The sequence below is a fragment of the Saccostrea echinata genome, unplaced genomic scaffold, assembly GCF_033153115.1.
Source record: "Saccostrea echinata isolate AGI-Se365-2 ecotype Australia unplaced genomic scaffold, CSIRO_AGI_Sech_v1 ptg000009l, whole genome shotgun sequence".
Classification (NCBI taxonomy): domain Eukaryota; kingdom Metazoa; phylum Mollusca; class Bivalvia; order Ostreida; family Ostreidae; genus Saccostrea; species Saccostrea echinata.
Genome location: NW_026889758.1, coordinates 15,167,501 through 15,195,300, shown reverse-complemented (window position 1 = coordinate 15,195,300; position 27,800 = coordinate 15,167,501). Strand labels below are relative to the sequence as shown.

At 33.5% G+C, this 27,800-nt stretch overlaps 1 protein-coding gene and 1 long non-coding RNA gene across 13 annotated transcripts in view; one reads left to right on the top strand and one right to left on the bottom strand.

Annotated features, from left to right (window-relative positions):
- Positions 1–7,982, bottom strand: part of LOC133181851 (uncharacterized) — a 34,100-nt gene extending 26,118 nt beyond the window's left edge. Inside the window, exon 1 of the long non-coding RNA XR_009720496.1 lies at positions 7,912–7,982. This is a non-coding gene — a long non-coding RNA (uncharacterized LOC133181851). The remainder of the gene's footprint in view (positions 1–7,911) is intronic.
- A 922-nt stretch (positions 7,983–8,904) lies between these two features.
- Positions 8,905–27,800, top strand: part of LOC133181848 (calpain-B-like) — a 38,579-nt gene continuing 19,683 nt past the window's right edge. For 4 of the 12 annotated variants that reach the window (XM_061316484.1, XM_061316477.1, XM_061316482.1 and 1 more), the window contains exons 1-10: positions 9,059–9,634; positions 14,945–15,014; positions 15,753–16,005; positions 16,342–16,510; positions 16,713–16,793; positions 17,504–17,604; positions 17,986–18,233; positions 20,492–20,655; positions 23,529–23,743; positions 24,338–24,374. In XM_061316484.1, the coding sequence (XP_061172468.1) occupies positions 9,206–9,634; positions 14,945–15,014; positions 15,753–16,005; positions 16,342–16,510; positions 16,713–16,793; positions 17,504–17,604; positions 17,986–18,233; positions 20,492–20,655; positions 23,529–23,743; positions 24,338–24,374 (1,767 nt within the window). In that variant the 5' untranslated portion in view covers positions 9,059–9,205. The other 8 variants (XM_061316485.1, XM_061316478.1, XM_061316483.1 and 5 more) reach the window with 4 other exon arrangements.

The window sequence follows — 27,800 nt, the reverse complement described above, 5'->3', positions numbered from 1 at the left end:
GCACAGGGTCCATGATATTTGATAACTAAAAATAAACTCCAACCAACTCTCAAATCAGAAAGTATCTCCTTATCCTACAATAACCTGCTTCATTGCATTCACAATGAAAAAAAGTGGATAGTTTAGACAAATGCAAAAATATATCTTGAAGAATTGCTATTAGATATATCTACCATTCAAACTAGCACGTCCGGTAGTATGCAAATATAAAATGCTATAAGTTACTTCAAAAATTAAATATAATGCATATTTTTTTTCTTTCAGAAAGTGATGGGGCGTTATAATAAAGATTATCTCGGTAATATGATTTTTACAAGGTCCGAGATGACGAGCGCCATCTATCAATCAAGATGATATGTGACAACACTTAGTTACCAACTGAAATTAGTCATCTAAAATTATTATTACATGTGAACTCATTTGCAAATCAAAAAACCTCTGACCTCAATTTGCATATCATTTATATTTCCACATATGCACAGGACATTAATAGGTTAATGATTCAAATAATGGAGGTATTAGTTGTTAAACATGAAGTCTGGAGACTTTAACGGTGCAATTTACATCCATTAAAGGTGAAGAACGAATTAACAGAATTTAAGATAGTCATTATAAAGGTTTGAGTGGCATAAATATGTTTAGATATAGTTTCTTGTCATATATGTTGGTATTTCTCAGATTTAACCCGTTTCTTCCCTTTTTTATATTTGTTAATGCATGGCTTTGAGTGAATAAACTGATCTTTCTGTTTAATAAAGCAACATTTTTCTACTTCGACATTTTTAAAACAAAATGAAAGTATGTCTCTGTTTTTGCTGTTAAATCGGTTGTTTTATAGATAGAAAGTGATACACATTAGCCGGTAAACATTAAATATGTTTAGTTCTTTACCATTAATACATTTTCTTATATTCACATCTTATTTCTCTTTAAATAGTATGAAACGAATGCATGCATATCATCGTTGGCAGTCAGACTTGAATAGCGAATAACCTTCTAACTTCCGATTGCCATCATCGTTCTGAATATGGGTAGAGTTTCTTTGAAGTACAATGTTAGTAATTAAAGACAGCACTGTAATATTGCTACAAAAAACGTTCACTCAAGTCTTTTAGGGCTTATAGTTAAAATAAATGTACACCAACTGTTTGATTTCTGAAGTAAATGAAAATCAATATCGCCAACCACATACACACATGTATAAAGAGGGCAATATACGATAATTATTCGCCAATAATGAAAGTAAAAAAGTATAATTACTCTGCTGTTTTAAAATAGTTTTTGTTTCTTAGATTTGAAAAACATTTAAAATATTAATTTATAAATAAATGATTTTAGTCGGTAAAATGCGGGATTTGCCAGTTTATCGATAATGTACTGCAATAGTACGCTTTACCTCCACAATGATTGTATGCACCTGTTCTCTTTGTTCGTGTTAATCCCAAGATTCAAAACGGCATGTATCCGTAATTCTGTAAAGATTTTTTTTTTTTTTTGGTTTTTGGTTTTTGTTTTGTTTTGTTTTTTTAGAGTAAAATTGCACGATCTTTCAAGATTTAAATGCATCTTTTCTAAGTGCATTTGCAATATGGTGATTGAAATAGCACTTCCCCATGACAATCAATATTTTTTTCTTCTGTATCGCGTTCTGATGGCACACTTGTGACGTCATAATGATCATGGAAATAATGGTGACGTAGAAATAATGCAGGTGCACTGCATGGCGAGTTTTCTTCGTAATCACTAATTTTCTGTGTGATTTGACAACTGTCACTGGATCACTTTCTTAAAATTCTCAGTTATTTTGTCCCCCGCTTTCGCGAAAGCGAGGGGACATTAAATCTCATTCGTCTGTCTGTCACAACAACTTTAACCTTGGTAATAACTTTTGAATGAGAAAAGATAGCGCTTTCACATGCCACATGTACATTACCTGTGACAAGACCTTTCCAAACATAGTTTGCTTTTTGACCCCGTGACATTGACCTTGAAAATTTTTAACATTACTTTTACCTTGGTCATAACTTTTGAATGAAAAGAGATATCACTTGCATATTTCACTTGTGCATTTATTTACCTGTGACAAGATCTTTCAAAATATTCTATGATTTTTGACCCTGTGACCTTGACCTTGAAGTTGTACCTACTTTTCAAAAATTTTAACATTTGTTATATCTTCTGAATGAAAGAAGATAGTGGTAGATCATTTATATTCCACATGTGCATTACCTGGGACAAGGCGTTTCCGAACATGCTGTGACTTTTGACACCGTGATCAAGACCCTGAAGTAGGACCAAATATTTTGACCTTGACTTTCAAGATTGACCTAATTTTCAAAATTTTTAACACTGCTTATAACTTTTGAATAAGAGAAGATAAGGCATATATATCTGACATGCGCTTTTCCTGTTTCAAGACCTCTCATAATGTACTCTGGTTTTTGACCTCGTGACCTTGACCTTAAAGGTTAACCTTCAGGTTTTTTTTCCCCATTTCTTTACTTTGGTAATAACTTTTGAATTAGAGAAGATAGAGCTTTCATATTTTACATGTACATTACCAATGACAACACCTTTCAGAAAGGTATATCTTTTTTGACTTGTTGACTAGGGCTGTGTCAAATATCGATACGTATCGATATTCATGAATGTATCGTATCGAAAATATAACTTCCAATAGGTATCGGGCAGGCAGTTTTTCTTATAATTCTATGAAAAAAGTGGTAAATTCAATCACCAAAGATCATATTTCACTGTTTTGAATGAAAACTGATCAGTAATGATATAAACATTAAGGAGATAGCACATAATAAACAATTATTACAAAATACATAGATACCAATATTTTAACATATTGATTTTACAGTCGTTAAAAAGTTTGAATTTGAAGTGTACTTTTTAATGACTGCCGTGAGACAAACTTCGAAATGGATTATAACAGTCTGTTTTTATAAAATTTATGCATTAAATGATTAACATGACTTTTTGATAGACTTGTTGAAGAATCCAATATATCGCATATCGCTTTTTAAAATATCGTATCATATCGAGATTTTTTGCTCAATACACAGCCCTATTGATGACCTTGACCTAGAAGTTTGAAGGACACAATAATATGCCATGAATAACTGCATCCCGACTACTAAGACATCGAAAGCGGGGGGTTACAATTCTTTGAACTGTAATTTTACTTATTGATAACATTACTTATGTTATATTGTATACAGTATTCTGTTTTCTTTTGAGAGGTCGATGACACAGGCACAATTGATTTTTTAACCCATAAGTATAATAATAACACAAGGTATCTAACTCGGAATTACATAAAGTGTCCCCCTCCCCACAATCATTTACACTTTCAGGAAAAATGCACTGGCAAACTGCTTACTGTCATTCTCGTGTTCGATAATTTATCTACACAACCATATATGACATGCTTGTCTTTATTTTCTTTATATCTGTAAACAGCGTCAAACTCTGCTCACCAACTGGAAAATTCGTCTCCCACCATGAAGGGGTATGTACTAATCTCGGGCAGATAGCAAAATTCAAAAATTAGTGGGTTTAAAAATTCAATTCCAATGTTTAGATATATTGCAGTGAATAAATCAAGTTTGATTACATTTTATTTTCCATAAGCACATTACGATATTTTTCTAATGTAATTTTAGAAACATATTAATTTTTAGCCAATCAAAATCCAAGAACATATCCCGCCAGAGATTAGTACATTATGTTATACTTTATTCTAGCTATTCTCTTCTGAAAAGTAAGGAATTGGACTTCCCTTCAACAATGATGATGACAAAGGCCATTGAAAACTTATTCTAACTTATATATGTGAGTATAGTAAAAATAGATAAAGCATGCCTTTGTATTTTGCTGCGGAATACTAGAGAATTGAATATTTGTCGAACAGTCCACCTGACACCAATATGACTGTACAACTATACTCTGGTTTATGTTATCACAGATTATAAAGAGTCATGTCAATAAATGAAAAAGTAATTATTAAATAAGAGTCAAGTTTTACAGCACTTCATCAGCTTAGCATGAATTAAAGACTCAGTCAGATTTTTATCTGTGTATTCTTTTTACCATATCTGAATGTGCATGAGTTTTTAAAAATTAATTTGTATTACACTGTATACCATCTTCATGCTCTGTCATTTGATACGTTTGTTTTATTTTAGTGTGTACTTGGTGTACTAATGTTTGATTTAGGAGAATAAATAAAACAAATTGATTTTTTAGCAAAAGTCACTTTGTTTTATCAAAGAAAAAGACCACCAAAATACAGTTCAAAGTTGTGTTGACTTTAATTGAAAATTTATGCTCTTTACGATAATAAGCATCCGAAATGTTTGCATGGGTTAATAAATTATCTAATTCAGACTTTTCTTTCAAGTTTTTGTACTTTGGCTTTGAATCATCAGTTTGAATCATTTGAATTTGAGTTGTGATATTGGAATTGAAAAGTACTTTTTACATTCCTTCAAACAGTTAAATAAAGACAAGTTTTTTAAGTACTTAAAATTTGGTTATAATGGTGGCTTGCCTTAACTCCTCGTCATTACAAAGCCTTTATTTGTGACAACTTATTTTGTTCAATATATGCTCTTTGAAAAGTGAAATCATATTTGAGATCATTGGTTCATTTCCGAGTTTGTTCTCCTCGGTCGTTCTTTAAAGATACGTGTACATGTATATATAGACAAATTAATAACCTCGATACTTTTTCTTCTGAAAGTTTTATATCGTAATCAATGTGATATGGTATACAGCAAAAATGTTAGTGTGTCCTCTGTCCATATATACCGGTTTATGTGAAATGTTCCAAATTCAAGTCAAAGACGGGACAATTTTAAGATGATTCATAAATGTCTTCCCAAACACAGCTTAGTCATTCGTGTAAAACCCCACTTCTCTCTCTCTCTCTCTCTCTCTCTCTCTCTCTCTCTCTCTCAAATGATCTTTAAACAGTTGTAAAACTTTTTTCCAGCAGTAGATCACAATACTTTAGTGTGATAGGTCGCATTATTGATTATTGTTACTGCGGTAGGTCTACCATATTGAATTTTTTTGTGACGTTCGTTTCGGTAAATGCATGCTAGTACAACCATTTTTATGAGAGCATTATATCAAGAAATGAGGTTGAGAGTGGGCAGAATTCTCTCTCACCATTCTTAAATATTCCAAGTTTCTTACCAACCTGATTAAATAAACATGCTTGTAATCTTTTGAATCTTAGCTTTGTAGCACAAAGAGACTCCCGCAGAAAGGGGCGTGGTTTAAAGTTTGCAAAAAACTAACTTTATTTCTTTCCGTCCTTTTCAATATGCTTATATCATGCTATAAAACTGGAGAAAGTAAGACTATGTGTACTGAGAAAAAAGTTCAAATGAAAGCACTAGTGGCTAGAGTATCTAGAGACGTATTGGTGAAGAGTACATATGACCTGCTGAAATAAATACAACTAATAGAGTAGCTGTGGAATTGAATTAGGGAGTGTGGGATTCAGCCTCCATTTAACACATTGTTCAATTGTTCATAGTTCTCAAAATAAAGCCATACCAAGGCCCAACCCGTTCATGATGATTCAATAAGATTTTACATTACACTGTGTTTATAATAAAAATAAAAGTCATATTTAGTAAACGACTTGCAATTTTGATAGTTAACTTTTGGGGGGGGGGGGGGTTCACTTTTTAATCAAGCACTGTATTTCGCAGTCAATATGGATTTTATTTTATGTCGGATTAAGTTCCTGCACAAATCATCACCAAATAATTACCAGAAAAATTAAGAGAAGGTCATTACAATATTGTGCTAGTCAAGCAAGTCTAGAATTTTCAAATTTCATGGTAAGATTTACTTTGACATCCAGTCCTTACATAATTTTTGAAGTATAGAACTTGAATTATGAATTTAATTATTTCAATTTCCTTCAGAAAATCTCTAATTAATCCTATTGACCCATGGGATGATTCATTTAATTTTGTTAGTTGATTCTCACGTCGTAAAGAGTCGGTAACAGCCGTGGTCTGACTGGGGGATGAGTCAATTGTCGTCAGGGGGTCTGACTCTAATTATTGACTCATCGGAGACCCGTCTGAGTGTAGACCGAAAAGGGGCGTGTCCACAGTGGGAGGAACCCTATTTGCATTTAGCTTTTTTTTTTACATATCAATTAATGATACAGTAGATAGCATTGTACATATTCATCGTCGATTGCAAACAATAGATAAATAGATTCCTATACAGTACTTAATCTTTTCATATATCAGGATTTGACCCAGTTTTGATATTTGGACTGTTGACTTCTCTACTGATATCAAAAATTCATTATAATGAATTTTTAAATGCATATTAATGTTTTAATAAAATGAAATGTTTGTTTGTATGCCAAAATATTGCAAGAAGAATTTAAACACACAATCTTATATACATGCAGGTATGTGGCACCGGGGGGGGGGGGGGCAGGGGGGCTGGCCCCCCACTTTTTTTACTATTTGAAATGCTAATTGAAAGCCCCCCCCTTTTTGTTGTAGTATAGTCAAATAAGGGTTGTGTAGTAGTGTATGAATAAAATTTGGTATTGAAAGAAGTTGGAACCTAACACTCCCCCCCCCCCAACGAAACAGGATTTTCGAGTTTGGACAATCCCCCCCTTTTTTTTTGCTTGTCAAGTTTTTTTCAGGTAAGTTGAATTTTTTTCTCTGGCTGCCCCCCCCCCCCCACTTTTCAAAAACGATGCTACGTTCCTGACATGCACCACTACGATATTGCAAGTAAATTATGATAGGTTTAAGAATAATCACGCATACATGTATGTTGGTAGTAAAAAATGGCAAAGGTTTATTTAAAAGTATATCAATAAAGTATGCCATGTTCTTTATGTGTCTGATCCAAAGACATCGTCTCAAGCCACGGTTCGCATATAGCTCTCTCCAGAATTGAAGAGGATCGTACATTTTGGCCGTGGTTTGCGACGATGATCCAAAGACGGCCAAGCAATAATATAAAATTAAGAAAATAAAATACACATAGCTTCCATATTATGAGTATAACAGAAGTACATGAAAGAATCTTTTTGTGCTCACTTTAACTATTCAATTAGCTGTGAATAACGTGGTTTTATGGTCCAAACATTCATTGATCACATGTGTACTAGTATGGATATGGGTGCAAGAGAGGCAACTCGTGTTCTTTACACAGGGGAATAACTTCTAAGACACTTATCGTCATAGCTGAAGGAAAAAAAGGAAGCTTTTTTTTTTTAAAGAAAATTAGATACATATGACTATAACTCCTTTCCTTATTTTACCTTAGCCTAATATAATGTTACCAATATTTAAATCTAATTGTCTCATTTACCCGTTGATTCTATCTTTCACTCTGACTGCATAAAATTACTATAACAATAATATGCAGTGTTTATAGCCTCCTTCTATCATTAATATCGCTACCTGTTTCTCCAAATTATTAGACACTTAACTTTATGTAAAACAACAAATCATATACAGTAAGTTTCGGAGAATCAATGAATAATGAAAATGTGTACATGTTGGTAAAGCAAAATACTGTAAAATGTCCGCAAAGTATTTTTAACTTACCATCAACTTATTTGGCACCAGCTCATTGATGCAATATAAATAAGTTTATTCATAAATTACTTAGATTTTGTTTTTGTTCTTTGAAATGTATATACTATCATGTCACATTGGAGAATTATAGTGAAATAAGCTTCAGAAAAAAATTCAGTTTTCGATTTATGAGTGGATTAATTCGTTATTATTCTTTTGTCATTTTCCAGTAAAATTTATCATATTGTTATTAATGCTTTGTAATCGTCCTACAATTAAGAATTAATGAGTCTAATGACAAACAGAGAAGTGTCAATCAACTTACCAGAGAATTAAAATCCATAAATCATACAGTTATTACCGAATTGCTGTAAAATACATCTATATTGCAGCAAAACTAGCATGATTGTGCATACATCGAGTTTGACGTAATCACACTGTACATAATTACACAAGAGTACACATCTAGATGGAGTTATTGGGGATAAAATGTGAAGCATCAGCAGGGATTGGGATTAGGGCTTTCATCTCGCAGCTGTTTTAGCTCGCATTCAAAATTACTTTCATGTTCTAATAAATGAAAGTTTGTCAGTCCCTAAGCAAGCTTGTATAATTCTCTTTACGCCTACGCCTTTCTAGATGTGCTACACTTCATAGCTGGTAGTTTGGGTAAGTTCATAAACTCGTTCATAAACACATTAATAAGAAAAAGTTCTGGGTTATGTAGTCATCATGGCTGTAATGTCCCCGTTTGTTCTTCATTAAAGATAGCACAGACACAACAACCACAAACTGAGAAGAGTTCGAATTAGCATTAATTACTTTTGAAATTATTTTGAAAATAAAAAAAAAAATCATGTGTGTATATTTGAATATAAGGCCTGTATACAAACTTGCAACTTTTTAAAATTTAAGCTTCTGTTTTTAGGTGACAAAATCCTATGAACATTATATTCCATGGACAAGATTGGTAGTTATTCCCGGCACATTATATATTGACTGATTTTGAAAAGAAATGACATAAATAATAAATCCATAAATTATAAAGAAATTGTATACAGAAACTTTTTTTTCTGTCATAAACATGTTGGTTTCCGAAACCTCTATATTGAAATAGTTAATTACAATTTCCGACATCGAAGTTGCAGCTCATATTGTTTTAAATTAAGTAAAAATTATAGCTTTAATATATCGGACAATAAGCATATGAAGCGTTTCGTGATTTTTTCTTTTTTTTTTTTTTTCTTTTTTTTTTTTTTGGAGACTATTCCATATTAGGAATTTTAATTTCGAAAACTCGGTACCCACTAAACAGCTGAAAGGAAGATAACTCGTCTTTGTTCGTGCATCCTTCAAGACAGAACCTTTGACCCCTCGTCCAAGAAATAGAATCGTCCATTCCGGAAGCCATCCGAAACGATCATCGCGAACGGGGAAAGTAGATGCTCAGAGAAGGTAAACAGACGGTGTGTGTTAATCTGGTTTGTTTTGTGTCTTTATCTACTGATTGCAACAGCTCACACTGTTAATCAGGTGTTGATTGCAATTAACTTTTCATGCTATAGGTGTAGTCCCGACGTGTAAAACTTTCTGCGGCAGAAGAGAGGATTAGCGGCGAGATGTATACCACTAGAACGACCCGAACTGTTCGCACATTCTACTCTGATGGGCGTGGCCCGCCCAAGGTTCAGACCAAGACGTACACCTACGGGGATGACAGTGGCGGATCATCGGTTAATGGAGGTGTTAATTTCGGGGGCGGGGGTGGACGCTTTCAGATTCGCATTGGGGGAGCTAGGGAAGACGGAACTGACCAACCAAGCTTTAGTGTCCCAGCGTTCTCCCAGAGACCCCAGGTGATTGGGAGGTCCACGAGAAAGGAGAAGAAAGATCCATTTTCTGGAGTCATTAACCAGAGTTATGATGTAATCAAAAAGAAATGCTTGGAAGAGGGATGCTTGTTTGAGGATCCTGAATTTGAAGCTGAAGATTCATCCATCTTTTTCAGCAGGGCACCTCCCCGTCCATTTGAATGGAAAAGACCACATGTAAGTTTTACGAATTAAGGTGAGGATTTTGTAGGTATTCAATGTCATTATCATTATCATGTATATTTTACATGTTACTTATAAATGCACTTTATATTTGTGGACCCATTAGTTATCCGTCTGAAGAATCATTTAATTGATTAGAGCATTGGCAGAGAAGAATAACTTAAATGTGAAAATCCTTAATCCTACTCTAATCTGACCCAACCCACAAATCACTGAACAAACCGTTATCTATTATCAGAGTTAGAAAAGGATAAACTTTCATGTTAACTATGTCCCACCCTCATGATGCAGCATACAGTGTCATATGTTAAAGTTACATGTATAAAATATAAACACATCTGGGTGATTTCTTTCCTTGTCTGTTCATCTACCATAAACAGGAAAGACAGGCATTTCTTGTCCTAGCAGCCAATTGGTACGACATTACACTTATAAACATTGTGTCAATACACAGTCCACAGAGCTCCTATCTGCATATTCTTTAATCCTAGACATTGACACAACATCATAATGGAGTACAAGGCACTTATTATGATCATCATTTCCCCACTTATAATGCAGTTTGGATTGAAAACATCTGTCAAAGACAATACAGAGAAAGAGAGAATGATTACAGGAATTGTTACAAACTCTTATATGATACTCTATAGTCTGTACAGTTTGATGCTTATTGATGGGGTAATTCACATATGTATAGGAAAGATGAATATTGAAATGAGTCAAGAACTAAAGTATCAGGTTGCATGTATGTTTTTAAAAGGATTTTTTTATTAACAAAAAGGCAAAGTGCTTCTGACTTCAAGTGGGGCTTTTACCTGAATGCATAAGATTTTTTATTACCTGTAGTCTTTTGATGTTGGCAAACTCCGTAAAATTGCCTAATGAACACTGATAGTCAAACCATATAACATTTTGTACACATTGGGAAAGAAATGAGATGTCACAATTAAGATATAAATCCCTGATACTTATAGATAATCAGACAAAAAGTAAATCAGGCTTTGTATTATTCAATTAAAATTGTAACACATGCCTGAGGCTTTGTGTAAGAAATAAAAGGCTGTCTGTTTTCTGTCAGCCAAGAATGGAATGCAATTGAAAGACTTCATAAAAACTTCTGATACATCATGCATGTTGTCAGCCATGTGTATAGGAACAGTAGAAAAGGAAGAGGAGTTCTGTAATGTTTTGTCTTAAGTGCTTACAATGTTGTCTACAAATAGACTACAGAATTCACATGATTATTTTATTACAGTAGATACAACACTGATTTTGTGCTGAGGTCTCCCAGAAGACTTATCAAACAAACTTATTTTTGTCACAAACATTGATAATGTCAATAACAGGTGAGAGTTGGTCATCCATGTAGAAAAATGACAAATTCCTCTTTGCACTTTTCCTTTCAGTTGAAAATTAGGCCATATAAACCTATTCATTATAGCAGATAGGACTTAGTAAATTGTGGAGACCTGTAGGCCTTTTAATCAAGGCTCAGCATTCTTTGAGATTTAAATTAGCTAAATACATTTTTAGGTGAAGTTACTGTCTGACAAAGAATAATATTTTCCCAAAGACTTTACAGACAAGAAAAAGTTACATATATAGTATACCTGAAACTTAATGGTGAATCTAGTAATTCCTTAACATTCATAAAAAGCACTGTATGTCCGGGTATGTAGATTGGGTATGTGCCATGTTTACCTTGTCTGTGTGTTTAATCGAGCCATAGATAGGCATGATAACATTCCAAAAACCAAGATAAATATTTCATAATCATCGACATTCTTTCAACAAGCTTCGACTTGCCTACCAAAATATTAATGAACTCTAAAAGAGAACTTTAAGAGAGTCACCATTGTGGACCTTAATAATAGAGGAGTGGATTGAGTGTGTGTTGGATGATTTGAGATTATAGAGAATGTGTGAGTACTACAGCTACTGTAGCAGTACATATGCATGTCACCGTGCAATTGGAGGTAGGCATTCACGACGCGAGGAAAAAGATCTGATTGCAGGCATCAGAAAACAGCATTACGACGAGGTCAAAGAACAATGTTTAGCTGACGAGGTTTTATTTGAGGACCCAGAATTTCCGGCAGAGGATAGCTCTATATTCTATAGTCAGGCTCCTCCAAGGGAATTTGAATGGAAGAGACCTCATGTGAGTTAGAGTACAATAAAGGATAATACAATAACATGATTGATTATAGCAAAAACATTTTGCATAATTTGTGCAACCAGTGGGTAAGCTCTATATAAACCCTCTGTAAGCAAATGAACACATGATTGTCAGCTCTAACACAAGATTTCATGCTTAAATTACTCTCTGGAATCCATATTGTGGATTCTATTTATAAGTGCATATGTTATTTTAAGAGAAGCCTCAGATAATGACATTAGATTTAGTACTTGGAAAATTAACTCATGATATGCCAATGTTCCAGTTTGACAGTAGATGGGGTGGGGGAGTGGAAGACCCACTTTTAATGTTATGTGTTAATTCTACTTTGCAACTGATGTCTAATTAACTAAATGCTGAATAGGCAGTTGTCCAGTATAAATCAATATTTTCCAGGTCTGTGTTGTTTACATTTCACATATGTCAGTTAATACAGTGGCATCAAAGCCACAGTAAACTTTGATCACCTTGCATGTTGCTTTTTGCCACATGCCTTGCTGTGAATTGTAGTTTTTTGCCACAATGCCTTCCTACACATAGTGGGTTTTTTTTTCTGTTTGTTGGCAGCTTTGACCTGTTTTACTTGGCTCACAGATTGATTTGTTAATTATAAAACCAAGATCTAATACCTCTGCTCTATTTATGTCATTCAGTCTGTGGAATTCAAGTTTTACCTCTGCTCAAATCAAAGATAGTAATTAGTAGAAGTTATAAGAGAAAGTAAAAGCAAGTTCAGCAAGACCCAGACACCAGCTGATAGAAGGTCTATATGTGTGAGAGGTTCCAGTAAACCCCTCTAAGTGTGTAGAAAAGGATATCTGCCAGCAGCCTATACATTTATCTGTTTTTTATTTACCTTGAAGATATTATCTGTATAACCTTTAATGCATACACAGTGCTAATGTTTTGGAATCCCTATTATCATCATACAATGTCAATTCTCTTGATGTTTAATTGTTCTTGGAGATGATTGATTGCCTCCCCTTGTAAAACTCTCCAAGTTGAATTAAAAAAAGCATGCACATGAAATTCACTGACCATTATAAAGACTACCACTCTTTGGTTTGGAGGGGTTGACAGCATTAAAATTCTGATGATACTTTGGCAATAATAGATTTCTTTGCATTGTCAGAAGTCTGTATAGTTTATAGTAATGGCAGCCTTGAAGATTTCAGAATTATAAAAGCAATTTTTCATACAATGTAGCAATATTTTTCATGAGATTCATAGAATGCTGTTAACATTCTTTGCACATATCTATGTGCAGTTTGTACTAACCAAGGTCATGTCCAAATTATGAATAAATTATGAATATGATGATATCTGCTACAATCCTGATAAACGTACTGCCTCATCAAAACTCGGGAGAGGGATCCTGTTGGGTTACAAGGCATTTTTATCACTTTGTTTTAAAGATAAATATTTTCAGTAAAAAGAATGTTTATGATGTAGGAAAATTTCTTTGAAGTAGTATAAATAATACATACTTCTCTGGCCTTTTCATTTTTTTTATTGCTTTACAATAATGTACATATACTGTAAATATTGGATTATTTCCCACAGAAAAACTTTACTAATTCAACATTGGAATTTATTATTTACTAGGTGAAATTAAAGATAAATACAAATGTTTTTTGAGAGTTGCAGGCTTCAGTGCACAAGAATTATGTAGGAGTGTGGGATTTAAAACTTGCTGACAGAACAAAATGAATTGATTTCTTATCAAAAACTGACTGATGTTTAGGTTGGAAATTTGCCTACTCTTTTATGAACCTAATCACCTCACCATTCAATAAAAAATATGAGATTTGCCTAAATTGTTTAAATTGTTACATGATGCAGGTTTTAAGATCATTTCTTAGTAAACAGTAAGTTTTTTTGTTTCTGCTTGTTTTATGCTCTCTGATGGATGCAGGGAAATTTCAAGTCAAAGGATTCATTGAATTCTTTGGGGGAGTTTCAGCTAGGAAACATTCCTGTATTAACTCAGGGGAGAAATGTTTGGCTGCTTGATGAGTAAGCAGCTGTGCTACTCTTAATTACCTCTCGAATCAGAAATCAACACATACTACAAACATTCTGTGTCAGATAAATTTAAAAACAGAAACTAATACTCTGGCCTTTTGTAAGTTTGATCTAGAAGAAGTATGTTTGTATCTAGTAGATTCTTTGTGATTTTGTATGTTAAATTTTGTGCAGAGACAAAATAGACAAAAGTGTTCAGGGATTATGTAAATATGTACAGTTAGTCATTAAGAAGTCGGAAAGAAGATATTTATGAAGATTTAAGATTATTTTCATGAGTACACATACTTGACTTAACTGAAAAAAGTGCTGAATGTGCAATTCATCCTCCTCAATTTATTTGAATGATTAATAATAATAAAAACACAACAGACCAGCTCTTCTAACACACACCCCCTTACACACACACAACAGGCCTGAAGGAGGCAATTTCAGTTGGGGGGGGGCACAGCCATACATTTTCAGGGGGGAACCATCAACTACCCAAAATTCCTTGACAAGCCCAAAAAAAGGTCATCAGATGTTTTTATTGAGGGGGCACAAGCATGTAGTAGCTATGTTTTCCATAGTAATCTACATGTATCAGCAAAATTATTGGGGGGGGGGGGGGGGCAGTGTGAATTAATAGGAAGCAGTGACATGTGAATGCTTCAAACACATAGTAACATATTTTCTGTGTATTTTGCACCAGAGTGTTAGCACAGAGTTTAATAAATACGTATTGGAAAAATCAACATATAAAAAAAGAATCAAGAAACTCACCACATTTTGCTTTTCTGCTGTTTTTTTGTCAACTCTATTATTACTAATGCCAATTGGTCAGCTTCAGAAAAAGGTATCTATTTTGCATTGGGAATGGGGGTTCTTCAGCATTCAAAATTATAGACAATCGAGAGCCCTCTGTTATCATATAAAACTTATATAGCAGCTCGAGAAGTGGTATTCACAGAAAATGGGAAATAACAAATAGCAATACTTCAATCACAAGTTCTTGGGAAAAATTATATATTATTTAGGAATGTGACATCTGATTTTAAAATGAGATTAAAATCGAAATAAGATATAAATTGTGTGTATTATGTGTTTCCATTTTTGTGCAGGAGATTTGTGATAACCCTGTCTTTATTTCGGATGGAGCTAGTCGATTTGATGTGCAGCAGGGAGAGCTAGGTAAGGTTTTAAAATAAGCAATTCATTGTCTCCATACTTACTGCATTGCTGGGAAAATTATAAGAATGTATGCTGCTTGAGTTTTTTCTGATGTACTTGTTTTTAAAAATTCTCAGTAACTCGGCATCAGTACAAATGAAGGTAACAGAATAACATATTAAGACTTTACCCCCACGAATACAAATATATTAGTTGGAATTTTACATGACAGTAATGGACTGATGTCTAGAAGAAACAAATTTACACTGTCTGTAGCTTACTCATGCAGCTGCATGATGATACAGATTGCACTGTTACACTGTGTCTTCAACTGTACCAAATACACCCTCCTACTCATTGTTTATTCCCTCTTTATAATCAACTGAAGTGTGTGTGACAAGAGATTTCCTCACTTGTGTCACTGTTTATTCATTTTCTGATACAAGGTATACATTGTCATACCCCAGTAACTAAGAATCTAGTCAGATTGTATGGAGTGATGATTTTTTCAATCTGTCAGTTTGTCTGTTTGTAGCTTTAACCTTTATCTACATTATTGAAATGTTTGTATTAATGACTTTGCATTATGTCAATGAGAAGATTTTATAGCAGGTCATAATGTTAAAAGCCAAAAAAGAATATAGGAATGTATAGGAACTTGTGACCTCCAAGAGTACTGTTTCATATCAAACACTTTTCTTTAAAAATAACACCTTTGTCCAAATTCAGCATCTAATTTTCTTTAACATTGATTTACAGGTGATTGCTGGCTGTTGGCCGCTGTTGCCTCCTTGACCGTAAACCAGCGTCTCTTTGCCAAGGTGGTTCCACCGGACCAGACCTTTGAGGATGGGTACTGCGGAATGTTCCGTTTCCACTTTTGGAGACAGGGAGAATGGGTTGAAGTGGTTGTGGATGACCGTCTGCCAACTTACTACGGGCAGTTGACCTTCATGCACTCTTTGGACAAGAATGAATTTTGGAGTGCACTGCTAGAGAAAGCTTATGCCAAGTACGTCAGACCTTCTATGGCTTCTTAATTATCATCTTGATGGAAAGTCTCAGTAAATTTTTATTAAGGAAAATAACTGAACATGAACAGTATTGTTGCATAGTTTTGGAATTTATTCTTTTTTAAAATAAAGAATAATTTTCTTAAGTTTGCTTAAAAATTAAAAACAATTATTATTATAAAATTGATTCAAGAATACAGCAGTGTTTGCTTTACTCATCAGGTTATCTCTACAGTATGCAGGAAGTATAATTTGATCTCATTTCTTGACAGTTCTGTTTCATTATTTTTTTGATCTTGAGAACTTGCACGTAAATTTTGAGTTGTATTTTTTAGATTGGAGGGCTCCTATGAATCACTGAAGGGAGGCAGCACCTGTGAGGCTATGGTGGACTTTACTGGGGGTGTATCTGAATTCTTTGATCTCCGTAAAGCTCCACCCAATCTGTTCAGTATCATGTTAAAGGCCAGTCAGCGAGGCTCTCTGATGGGCTGCTCTATTGATGTAAGGAAACCAAAAAACATAAAAACTGGTCCAGAATTTTGATATTAAATGAAATATTTTATTAGAGATTTTGATTTGCATTTGGTACATGGATATGTACATATACTATGCCTGACAGAATTATAACTTATGGCTGTAGTGAATTTTATCATTTAATAAATGCTTACAATTTTTTATAAAACATGTCTTATTTTTGTTACAGGCTGATCCCAATCAGTTAGAAGCTCGCCTGGCTAATGGACTAGTGATGGGACATGCCTACAGCATAACATCTGTCCTCCTGGTAAACATAAACCTTAAATTCACACATCTTAATAATTTAAGGAGCTTGCTGAATCTTGTAAAATAAAATTTAAATAGATATTAGGTAGATTTCCCAACTTTTAATGTTGAATCCTGGAAGTTTTTTTTAGGTGTGATGTTCTTGTTATTATATCGTGTAACAGGTATTTTCTGCAGTTGTCCAATTTTTGCGATATTTTGTGAAAAGGACAAATCTGCAAAAAACAAAAATTGCAAAATATTCATAAAATATTGAGATAATATAGTAACATTTCTTCATTTATTCCCAACTGCTTTGAGGGTAGTTTTTGGCCTGAATCAACCCATAGATTAAGAACTAATAATTGTATATGTGATAAGTTAACACTTTTTATGCTAACCAGGGTTAGATATAACTTATTTGAAAACAATTCACAAAAAATAACTGAAAACAGAAGAGCAGCAGAGCTTCTCATCAGTTCTGGTTCACCCTGATCACGGTCATGTCAATGTTTTACCAAATTTAAAATTCAGTAGTCATTTCCTGTAGATAATTTTTTGTGGTATGATGCAACCGCAGAAATTAAAAATGCAGAAATTAATTTGCTACAGTGTAGAGATCAAATCGCAAAAATGTCCAATCATAGAAATTACCTCTTATACGGTATATACTACATAAAAACTTCTGGTCTGAAAATGATCATTTCATTGATAACCATATATGATTTTTAGATGGACATTGAGACCCCTAACATGTCGGGTAAGATCCCCATGGTCCGAGTCCGAAATCCTTGGGGTAATGAAGCCGAGTGGAAAGGCAGATGGAGTGATCAGTAAGTGAAATAGCAGAGGGTGGGTATTCATTTCTGGTGTGTCACATATTCAGTTCTGATGTGTCAGGTATACAGTTCTGGTGTGTCGCATATGCAGTTCTGCTGTGTCAGGTATTCAGTTCTGGTAAGTCACGTATTTGGTTCTGATGTGTCAGATATTCAGTTCTGATGTGTCAGGTATTCAGTTCTGGTAAGTCCCCTATTCAGTTCTGATGTGTACAACCAAAAAAAAAAATGAAACAACTGTTTATGTGCAAAATATAAAGTAATGGAAGAAAAATCTGATGGCTAAACTCCTTTACACAGCAAGATGACAGATTCTTTCTTTAGGTGCCTGAGTTTATAATGATGAGTTCTAGAGAAGATCTTTCTGATTCTCAGGTCTAGGGAGTGGTCATTAATTCCAGATTCCCAGAAGGAAGAAATGGGCCTGACATTTGATGATGATGGAGAATTCTGGATGTCTTTCGATGACTTTTCTAAAAATTTTGAGAAGTTGGAGATCTGTAATCTTGGTCCAGACTCATTAGAGGAGGAGGAATTGGATGGGAAAAAACGCTGGGAGGGGCACACAGAAAATGGGGAGTGGATCCCTAGAGTGAATGCGGGTGGATGTAGAAATTATCTAGGTTAGTGAAGCTCAGGAAAGGTGTTTGTACCAGTCAAATTTAGTCGTTAGTGTGAAATCATGAGAAAAAGAACAGTAGAAAGCAGAAGTTCAGAATCAGGTCATACTGACCAATGGCTGTACAAAAAAAAACCCCACTCTATTAGTGCATTAGTGTGTTGTTAGCTTCGTCGTGAATTTAGTTAAATTTTTAACAGAGAGTTAATTAAAGTAATCAGAAGGAAGCAAGCATTTTAACATCAACAGGAAACTCAGTAAAGTCCTGCTGTAGATTCTTAAGATTTGAACTTTTTTTCTGAGCAAAGATAAAGACTGAGAGCATCTTGATTTTCACTTGAAAGCTTACTGATGAAAAGATACAATCCACCCACTTAAGGATGTCTGATCCTCAGCCAGGAAGGATAACTCTTAGATTTATTATTTTATTTAAAAAGTCTCAAAATGAAGCTTGAATTTGAGATCTTTTCATGCAACAATTTTTATTTTATGCATCTCAATATGATTAGGTTTTTTGAAGTTTCAGAAATGATCTTGTATAAAATTGACATTTGTACCCCATAAAAGAAAGAAATATAAATTCATTTTTAGAGTAATCGAATTTCCTTTCATTTAGCATTAGATACCAATGCTTATTAGCATGATATGAAATTAGATGTGATATATGATGTCTAGCAATGATGGCACAACCTTTTTACACTGTGTATTACATAACAAAGAAGATAAATAGAAGACCTAAAATACTGTATAAGCATAAAAAAGATGTAATTTTTTCATATGCCTGGATACTTACATTTTTTTAATCCTAAAATTGTTGATCAATTTTCAATTAGAAAATGCAAAGCTAGTGTTTTTATTTGCATTTCATGATATATATTTGAGGTTTGATAATTTTCCCTATATAATATGATTAACTATAATGAGGATTGGACTATCTTAATGAAGGTCTTCTTAATGGCAACTCAGGAGTTTCCTGTTGAAGAGCAATCTTTTCTGTTGTAAAGAAAACTAAAATACAACCATATACAGTGAAATCTTCTTATCCAAACACATTGTCCCATTTGCTTTATTTGAATCGTGAGCCTCTGAACCTGAAGTGAAATTTTTTTATCAAACTTTGTGTGGCATATGTACATGTATGTGACAAATTTCCATGGAGAATTTGAACGCATACATAGTGTATATTAATCCGGTATGTACATGTATGTGACAAATTTCCATGGTGAATTTGAACACATACGTAGTGTATATTAATCCTGCATGGAAAAAAGTATGTCTACATTATGTAAAAAACATTCTTATCAAGAACTGCTGATCCAGAAGAACAAAATTAAGTAACAGCTCTTTTATTTAATGCAGAATCAAATTTCTTTAAGGTTTTGCCCTAAACATTCACTGGTCCAAGGACTACTAAGGCGTTGAAATTCACTAGTTCATAACAATAATTCACTAATCCATTGCCAAAAGAAAAAAATACTGAAATAATATTTGTCTCCTTTTGTTTCCTGCTGTCAATCTGATGCTATCAAACTAATGCTTGAAACTCATTTCATATCAAACAAATGTTATGGTGATGTGACTTGTACTCTATTGTAAACTAGTGCTCAAATTGCAATTTTTGAAACAGCTAAGAAGAAATTTTTCAGATTTTTCTTTTTATTTTTATACTTTTGAATTTTATTTTTTTTTAACTGTGTAATACAACTGGTCTGACAGACTATTGGAGGGTGATAAATAGGTAGTCTGTCCCATAAACTTCAGGTCTCGGACCTTGGGCCACCATATATTTACACCCCTTTTGTATTATGTCATATAGGGGTTAAAAGATTTACATAGATTCTTGAAATTGCTCTTCTACAAAACAGCAAGGAAGAAATTGGTTCAAATTGATTTAAAAAAAACATCCTCTTGATTGAAGGTTCCAAATAAGTCATTACCCTCTAGAGTCAAGCTTTGACACAATTGAAATAAGTTAATTTTTTTTTCTAAAGAACATCAATTAATGTGTGTATGCAATATTCAATATATATATATGATTTTATACTTTAACTGTTGAGGTCATTAAAGGGAGGTCATTGAGTCTCAGGTGGGTACTGTGGGCCAGTTGACCAGGCCTGTTGTATTAGAGATATTTCTTACATGTCTCAAATTAGTAATACACTGTACCTCAATACTGAAATATGTCCTCATCCTCACTAAAATACTTGTTATTATTTGATTCCTCTTTTATTTTATTTTACTTTAAGTATTTATTTTGTACAGATACTTTCTGGACAAATCCCCAATATCGTGTGACCTTGACTGACCCTGATGATGATGATGACGATGACCTTTGTACTATGCTGGTGGGTGTCCTTCAGAAGGATAGGAGAAAGAAACGTAAAGAAGGACTGGATATGTTGACAATAGGATATGTCATTTATAAGGTATTGACCATATAGGATATGTCATGTATAAGGTACAGACTATGTGATGTCTTTATAAGGTACTGACCATATAGGATATGCCATTTATAATTATTAAGTACTGACCATATAGGATATGTCATTTAAAATTATTAAGTACTGACCATATAGGATATGTCATTTATAAGGTACTGACCATATAGGATATGTCATTTATAAGGTACTGACCATATAGGATATGTCATTTATAAGGTACAGTGCAGGGAAATAATTTTGTTACATAAACCAGCATCAGCATAAGCATTAGTAGCATCAGGATCGAGCTAGCATCAGGATCAGCATTTAAAAAACAGCATTACCAGGATCAGCATCAGCAAGCATAGGATAAAACCAGCATTGACCTACATAAAACCAGCATTATCCTACTAGCATCAGAAAATCAATGAGCTTTAATTCAGTAAAAAATTAAAAAAGAAAGAAAGAAGATTGGTTAAAATATTCACATTATTGATACATAGTGAGATATTATGATCAAATAATTGTAAAAGGCACTTTTATTGCTTTAAACGGCAATGCTGAAATTCATTATCTACTTCCGATAGCATGATGCTGCTTTCGGTAGCATTGACCTAATTATAAAACAGCATCAGGATAAGGATTACTAGCATTAAATCAGCAAGCAAAGGAAGCATTCAAATCAGCAAGCAAAGGAAGCATTCAAATCAGCATCGATGCTGTAACAAAATTAGTTTCCTGCACTGTACTACAGACTATAGGATGTGTCATTTATAAGTAGAGATGTCAATTTTTTCAATAATTCATATTTGAATATTCAATGAAAGTATTCCAATATATTGGAATATTCGATAAAATAAATAAAATCTGTATTATTTCAAATATGCATCATCCTAAAATCATGAAAGGTTTAGCGTAGGTATACTTATATTGGAAGTAAAATTGTATGAAGACTTTTGCAAGTTTAAAATAAAAAATTCCATTGGATATTTGTCAATGTTTGAAATAAATAATTGATTTAAATGTAGAAAAGTATAATTTCAACAAATGAAAGGTGTATTTATAGTAGCTCCAACTGAGGAACCAGTCATCTTGCAAAAGGCAAGATAGTCGTAACGGTATACTGTTCAGATTTCAATACGTGTAATGAATTACAATTATCTGCCTAATAAGAGATATGATTATAATCTTTGATACAATGTAAACAAATATTTCCATAGACAATTTTCCTAGGTAATTAACTAATTTCCCAATAATGAATATAAAATTCAGGATTATGTACAACCCGAGATAATCAAGTAATTCACACATTTATTCTGAAATTAGGCCCTTTACAATATTAATAACAGACTAATTCTATCGGACATTCATTCAATGATCAATTAATTTATACTGCACGCCCTTTAGACATTCTAAGATTTCATTATGTTGTCCTCGATTCTAGATCCGATCGTATCAAAAATATGAAAGTGCGTTTTGTATTATATGTAAAGCATTATTGTAAAATTCTTTAACATCTTACTCAAACAGGGATAATTCCAGCACTGTTCTAATCAAAATCCATTAATCACAGTACTTCTTTTTATGAAATCTGAAAAACACCGAATATTCGAATCTTAAATTCATATTCGAATATCAACTCATCGAATGAATATTCGAATGTTCGAATATTCGTTGCCATCCCTATTTATAAGGTATTGACCATAGGATATGTCATTTATAAGGTACATATTGAGTTGATCTGGGGAATATTTAGTGTCAAGTGTAAGTGACAGAATTTTCACAACAGTGGTGTAATTCTTTCTTTAGAATCACGATTAATCATTGGTGTGTAAAGTTTGAAAATTACCATGATATATAGCTAATTTAATAAATGTTACAGGTTTGACTTCATTTAAATGTACTCTTTTACATGTTTCAGGAAGGTTGCAGTATTCAGTCAATGGGGAGATAACCCACGAGAGATTTCATTAACTTTATTTTTGATACAGATTTATGAGCATGTTTGAATTTTTTTGTAGTTGGACGATGAAAATCAAGGCCCTCTTGATCTTAAATTCTTCAAATATCATGCCTCTTGTGCTAAATCTCCTTCCTTTATAAATCTACGAGAAGTGTGTGGACGACATAAAATGTCCCCAGGGACATATGTTATTATACCCTCCACATTTGAACCTCACAACAAAGGAGAGTACTTGCTGAGAATCTTCACAGAGAAGGCTAATCACACAGCGTGAGCATCTACTACTGTTAAGTGTAGTCTTAGTGTCAGCTTCCATCTGTCTGCTGAATTAGTGTCTGGATTTTGCCTTTGTAGTGTTATTTTTAGTGTCTGGCTTTTGTCTGTCTAGTGTTAGTTTTTATGTCTGGCTTCTGTCTGCCTGTCTAGTGTTAAGCTTAATGTCTGGCTTCTGCCTGCTTAGCTGTAGTGAAATGTTGTCCTATTTTTAGTATGTATCATTGATAGATGGTACAGTGGATTGATGAAAAGATCATAATCTTCAGCTTCTTTACAGTATAGCACCAGTGTCTGTACAGTCTAGCACCAGCTTCTGTACAGTATAGCACCAGCTTCTTTGTAGTAAAGCATATTTGGAAAATTGAATATAAAAATTTCTTTTAAAAGGTGCAGAAATTTATCTGAAATATTGAAACAGTGTTATGAAATTAATGTGTGTTGATTGTGTTCTTTTCAACAATTCGCTAACAGGTAAATTTACAGTAGTTTGTTGTCTGACTTCTAATATTATACAGGTGTTGTCGGGACTGTTATAGCCTCCCAGGTATATAGAGATAGTTATAGAAGGACAGCTAATAGTAGCCAATGAATAATATTTATCTTTCGACTTTAATAAAACATCAGCTAAAAATCCATCTAGATACCTGAAGGAACTGGGGAGGGTCCACTACCTCTGGATTTTTTCAAGTACAATGCTTCGTGCGCCAAGTCTAATAGCTTTATCAACATGCGGGAGGTTTGTACACGACACAAGCTCTCCCCAGGACAGTACTGTATTATTCCATCAACATTTGAGCCACACCATGCTGGGAATTACCTTCTGAGACTTTATACAGAGAGAAAGTCTCATACTCAGTGAGATAATAGCATGAACAAAACCCAACCCTTCAGTCCATTCTCTGACTGAATGTGGCCATCCCAGCATGCTTTATGTAATCAAACATTTACTGTCTTTATAGATCTTTAAATTCAATTATAAAATTATATGAATGGGCTACCCATTATACCTGTAGGTACTTAATAAGGAAAATTTTATGAATAAAGGGAAATAACTTTATCAGTACTCAGTTTTCTATTCTGGTTGTATATAATGAATGCACTCCTGACTTCTTCCCTTACTCTCAAAGAGGGCAACCTTCATTCTGAAGTTACCTATTTCCTTTTTAAAATGGATATTGCTGAAGTTATATTTTGCTCTATTCAATACACAAACCTGATCTTCGTTTTCTGTTTTTGATTCATAAGTCTTGTTTGTAGCATCTTTTGTTTATTTTTCTAAAGTGATTAATAAAATGGAAATGAGATCTGAAAAGAAAATTTAAGAGGCATATCTAATGTTTCATGGAATGTAATGTTTTCTATTTAAAAATAAAAGTATTTTGTAATGATTTTATGGAAATATTCATTGTAGAAACAAAAGTTTGTATTGTTTTGTATTTGATATTTCAGGGAAATGGATGAAGAGACTGGAATAATTGAAGATCAGGTAATACTTATGTTGTATATTACATCTCGTTTAATCTTATGATGTTAATGTTTTTAGATTTGTCCATGGCTGATTAAGATCTGTTTTATTTAGGTACTATCCCCATTAAGTGACTGTATTCATGTGTCTCCTTTATCATTTCTGTTTTGTTGGTCACTTGTTAATGTTTTGTGATGATTAGTCAGCTTACATAAACAAAATTTAAGAACTTTAAAGCAGGGACAAAGTGACAAAATTCTAAGACATAAATCTTCATGTGATGGGACAAACCTGATTTTTGTTAAGGAATGAATTTAATAGCTATCCAAGTTATACTGTATAACTGGCAAAGCAGTTTATTAAAAAAAAAAAAAAAAGCTAGTGTAAAACTGTTCCAACCAAGGTTATACAAGAATTACTTAAGTTTTCCTTATAGTTTAATTTTTGTAGCATGTAGTGTAAAAAGAAAAACAATTTCCCTCAAAAATGACTTCAAATTCTACAAAATTTAAATGCAGTGTTAAGTGGATTGATATGTTTTTGACATCGGTCATATTGTGAAGTAATCAACACAGGTTATATGATACATGTATAAACTAATTTTTCAACCAAAGAAATGGGCGTTACAACTATAATTAAATTATTTTTATTATTAAAATTTTTTTATCAGATTGTTTTGAAAAGAGGCATTTTTAGATAGACACCTTAAAGAATTGTCCATAAAATTTCAATTTAAATATATTAAGATTTTAATTTTTGAGGTGCATCGCTATCAGCGATGTAGCCTCATTGCTGACGACCCCCAATTCTTTCCTTCGATTACTGCGGCAACAAAGGACTCCACAATATTGATTCTAAATATGCTATTGAAAATAGTGCTAATGTATATTGACGAGTTGGTGATATTCATTGTCTATATTTAAATATCAAATAACATAAACTCTCACATATACCGAGGTATATGAAATTTATACATTGAAAGCAAGAAAGAAAACAAAAATGAAACAAACAAAAGAGAGAGAGAGAGAAAACAACAACAAAAAATGTGCGCTACGCGGAGGAAGATCTATTTGCATCACAATAGCTCGTACTATAAATTATTAGGCCTTGTAAGACGAAATTGCTTGTAGGAATATCTGAGAAAAATATACAATAATTTTATTTTATAAAACATCACTAACAGTAGGAACAAGATGGTTGTTTTTTATAGAAATAGAAGGAATATTATTATTTTTTCACTTCGATGAAACAAATAGTAAGATGTCCAACTGAATAAATGTTTGCAACAAGCGCCACCTTTCGGGAAAAAAATTCCACGAGGGTGACATGAAATGTGAAATGATCGGTTTTTGGTGAAATGTCAGTTGAATATGATTAAATGACTGATAAAAACATACAATGGCTGTGGATTTCAATTAATAGGATTACCAATAGCTTATAACATAGATGTTTTGAGTTCAATCCTTACCGCCAAGGTTTTATAGAGCCAATTTTATCGAAAATATCGGAGGAAATCGGCCACCATTGACGGGTTTCATAGTATACAGTATACCACGCCCAATTTTTAAAAAAAAAAAATTTTAATTCCGGATTATTAGAGGGAGTCCCGCTGTACGTATTATGCCATTTTGATTGAGAAAACTAGTCTAAGACAAAGTATTGATATTAAAAAAAGTGTACATAATGAAGAAACTAAAAAAAATTCAGATATGATATTAAATAGAATTATTCAATAATCATTCCTTTCTAAATTCTCATTCATTATTTCATCTTCCTACTGTGATAATAATGAAAGAATAAAAATAAAAAATATAATTAAAATCAATTATAAATTAATTTAAATATCAATGAATTATAATTGATATCTTTAAAAAAATGTTTGTTTGACCTCTCCTGACCGACTGGCTAAAAATGCCAAGACTCAAAACATTTTTTAACCTCAAAGAAAAGATACTTAAATTTTTATTTTTATTCCTGATTTTCCCTCAACATGTAAGTTGAATTTTTCTGAGAATTTTTTTTTGTTTGAGTTTTCTATCTTCAAAGCGATGCGCCTCTCAGGCCTTCAGGCCTTTTATTTTTTTTTACTGGAGGATTTCTGTAATTGCATATATTTTCAAAACAAAAAACAAAAAAACAGAACTATAAATACATACACACACATTCATGTTTGCATTTGAAAAACTCTTATCCTGCAAGTCACAAAACTCCACCTTTCATCAGACCATTTTTATAACAAATTGACAAAACAGAGATATTTTGTGTTTCTAATTTTATATGATGTGTCATAGGGACCACATTCAAGCATGATGGTTATAGGAGTATACAATGTTGTAAATCGTCGAGTTTATGACAATCGTTGTGTAAGTTAGTCTTCCATTTCTTGGATAGTGATCGATTGTTAGTATGCAATCAATGGATTGTATTGATGCTTTAGAGGGGTATATAGAAATATCCCCAATGTTTTTACAGCAAGGTTTTGTTGGTACATGAAGTTTAAAGAAATCAGGATTGTGTGACGTGATGTTTTCTTTATGTTATTGTTTGTGTGTTTGTGTGTGTATCCTAAAGTGTTCACATTTGTTGCTATCCTTATGAAGGTTGAGTTATGGATTCAGATCAGCATGAGATAATTAGATATGTACTCTAAGGTAAATTTTCCCAGACCTCTGTTAAAGTGAAGAATGTGGTGCTAGTTGTCATTTTTAGCTCACCTCGACGAAGTTGTGATGAGCTTATGCTATACCCCCGGCGTCGGCGTTAGCGTCGGCGTCCCGGTTAAAGTTTTAGGAGCATGTCCTATTCCCAAGTAACTATAAGCCCTACCTGGACCAAACTTGCATGGATGATGCATCTAGGGATGGACACTACCACACTTGCTTCGGATGCTGGATCTGACCTAGATTTTCTAGATGAGTGACCAGGTTAAAGTTTTAGGAGCAGGTCCATTCCCAAGTAACTATAAGCCCTACCTGGACCAAACTTGCATGGATGATGCATCTAGGGATGGACACTACCACACTTGCTTCGGATGCTGGATCTGACCTAGATTTTCCAGATGAATGACCAGGTTAAAGTTTTAGGAGCAGGTCCATTCCCAAGTAACTATAAGCCCTACCTTGACCAAACTTGCATGGATGATGCATCTAGGGATGGACACTACCACACTTGCTTTGGATGCTGGATCTGACCTAGATTTTCCAGATGAGTGACCAAGTTAAAGTTTTAGGAGCAGGTCCATTCCCAAGTAACTATAAGCCCTACCTCGTCCAAACTTGCATGGATGATGCATCTAGGGATGGACACTACCACACTTGCTTCGGATGCTGGATCTGACCTAGATTTTCCAGATGAGTGACCAGGTTAAAGTTTTTGAAGCAGGTCCATTCCCAAGTAACTATAAGCCCTACCTGGACCAAACTTGCATGGATGATGCATCTAGGGATG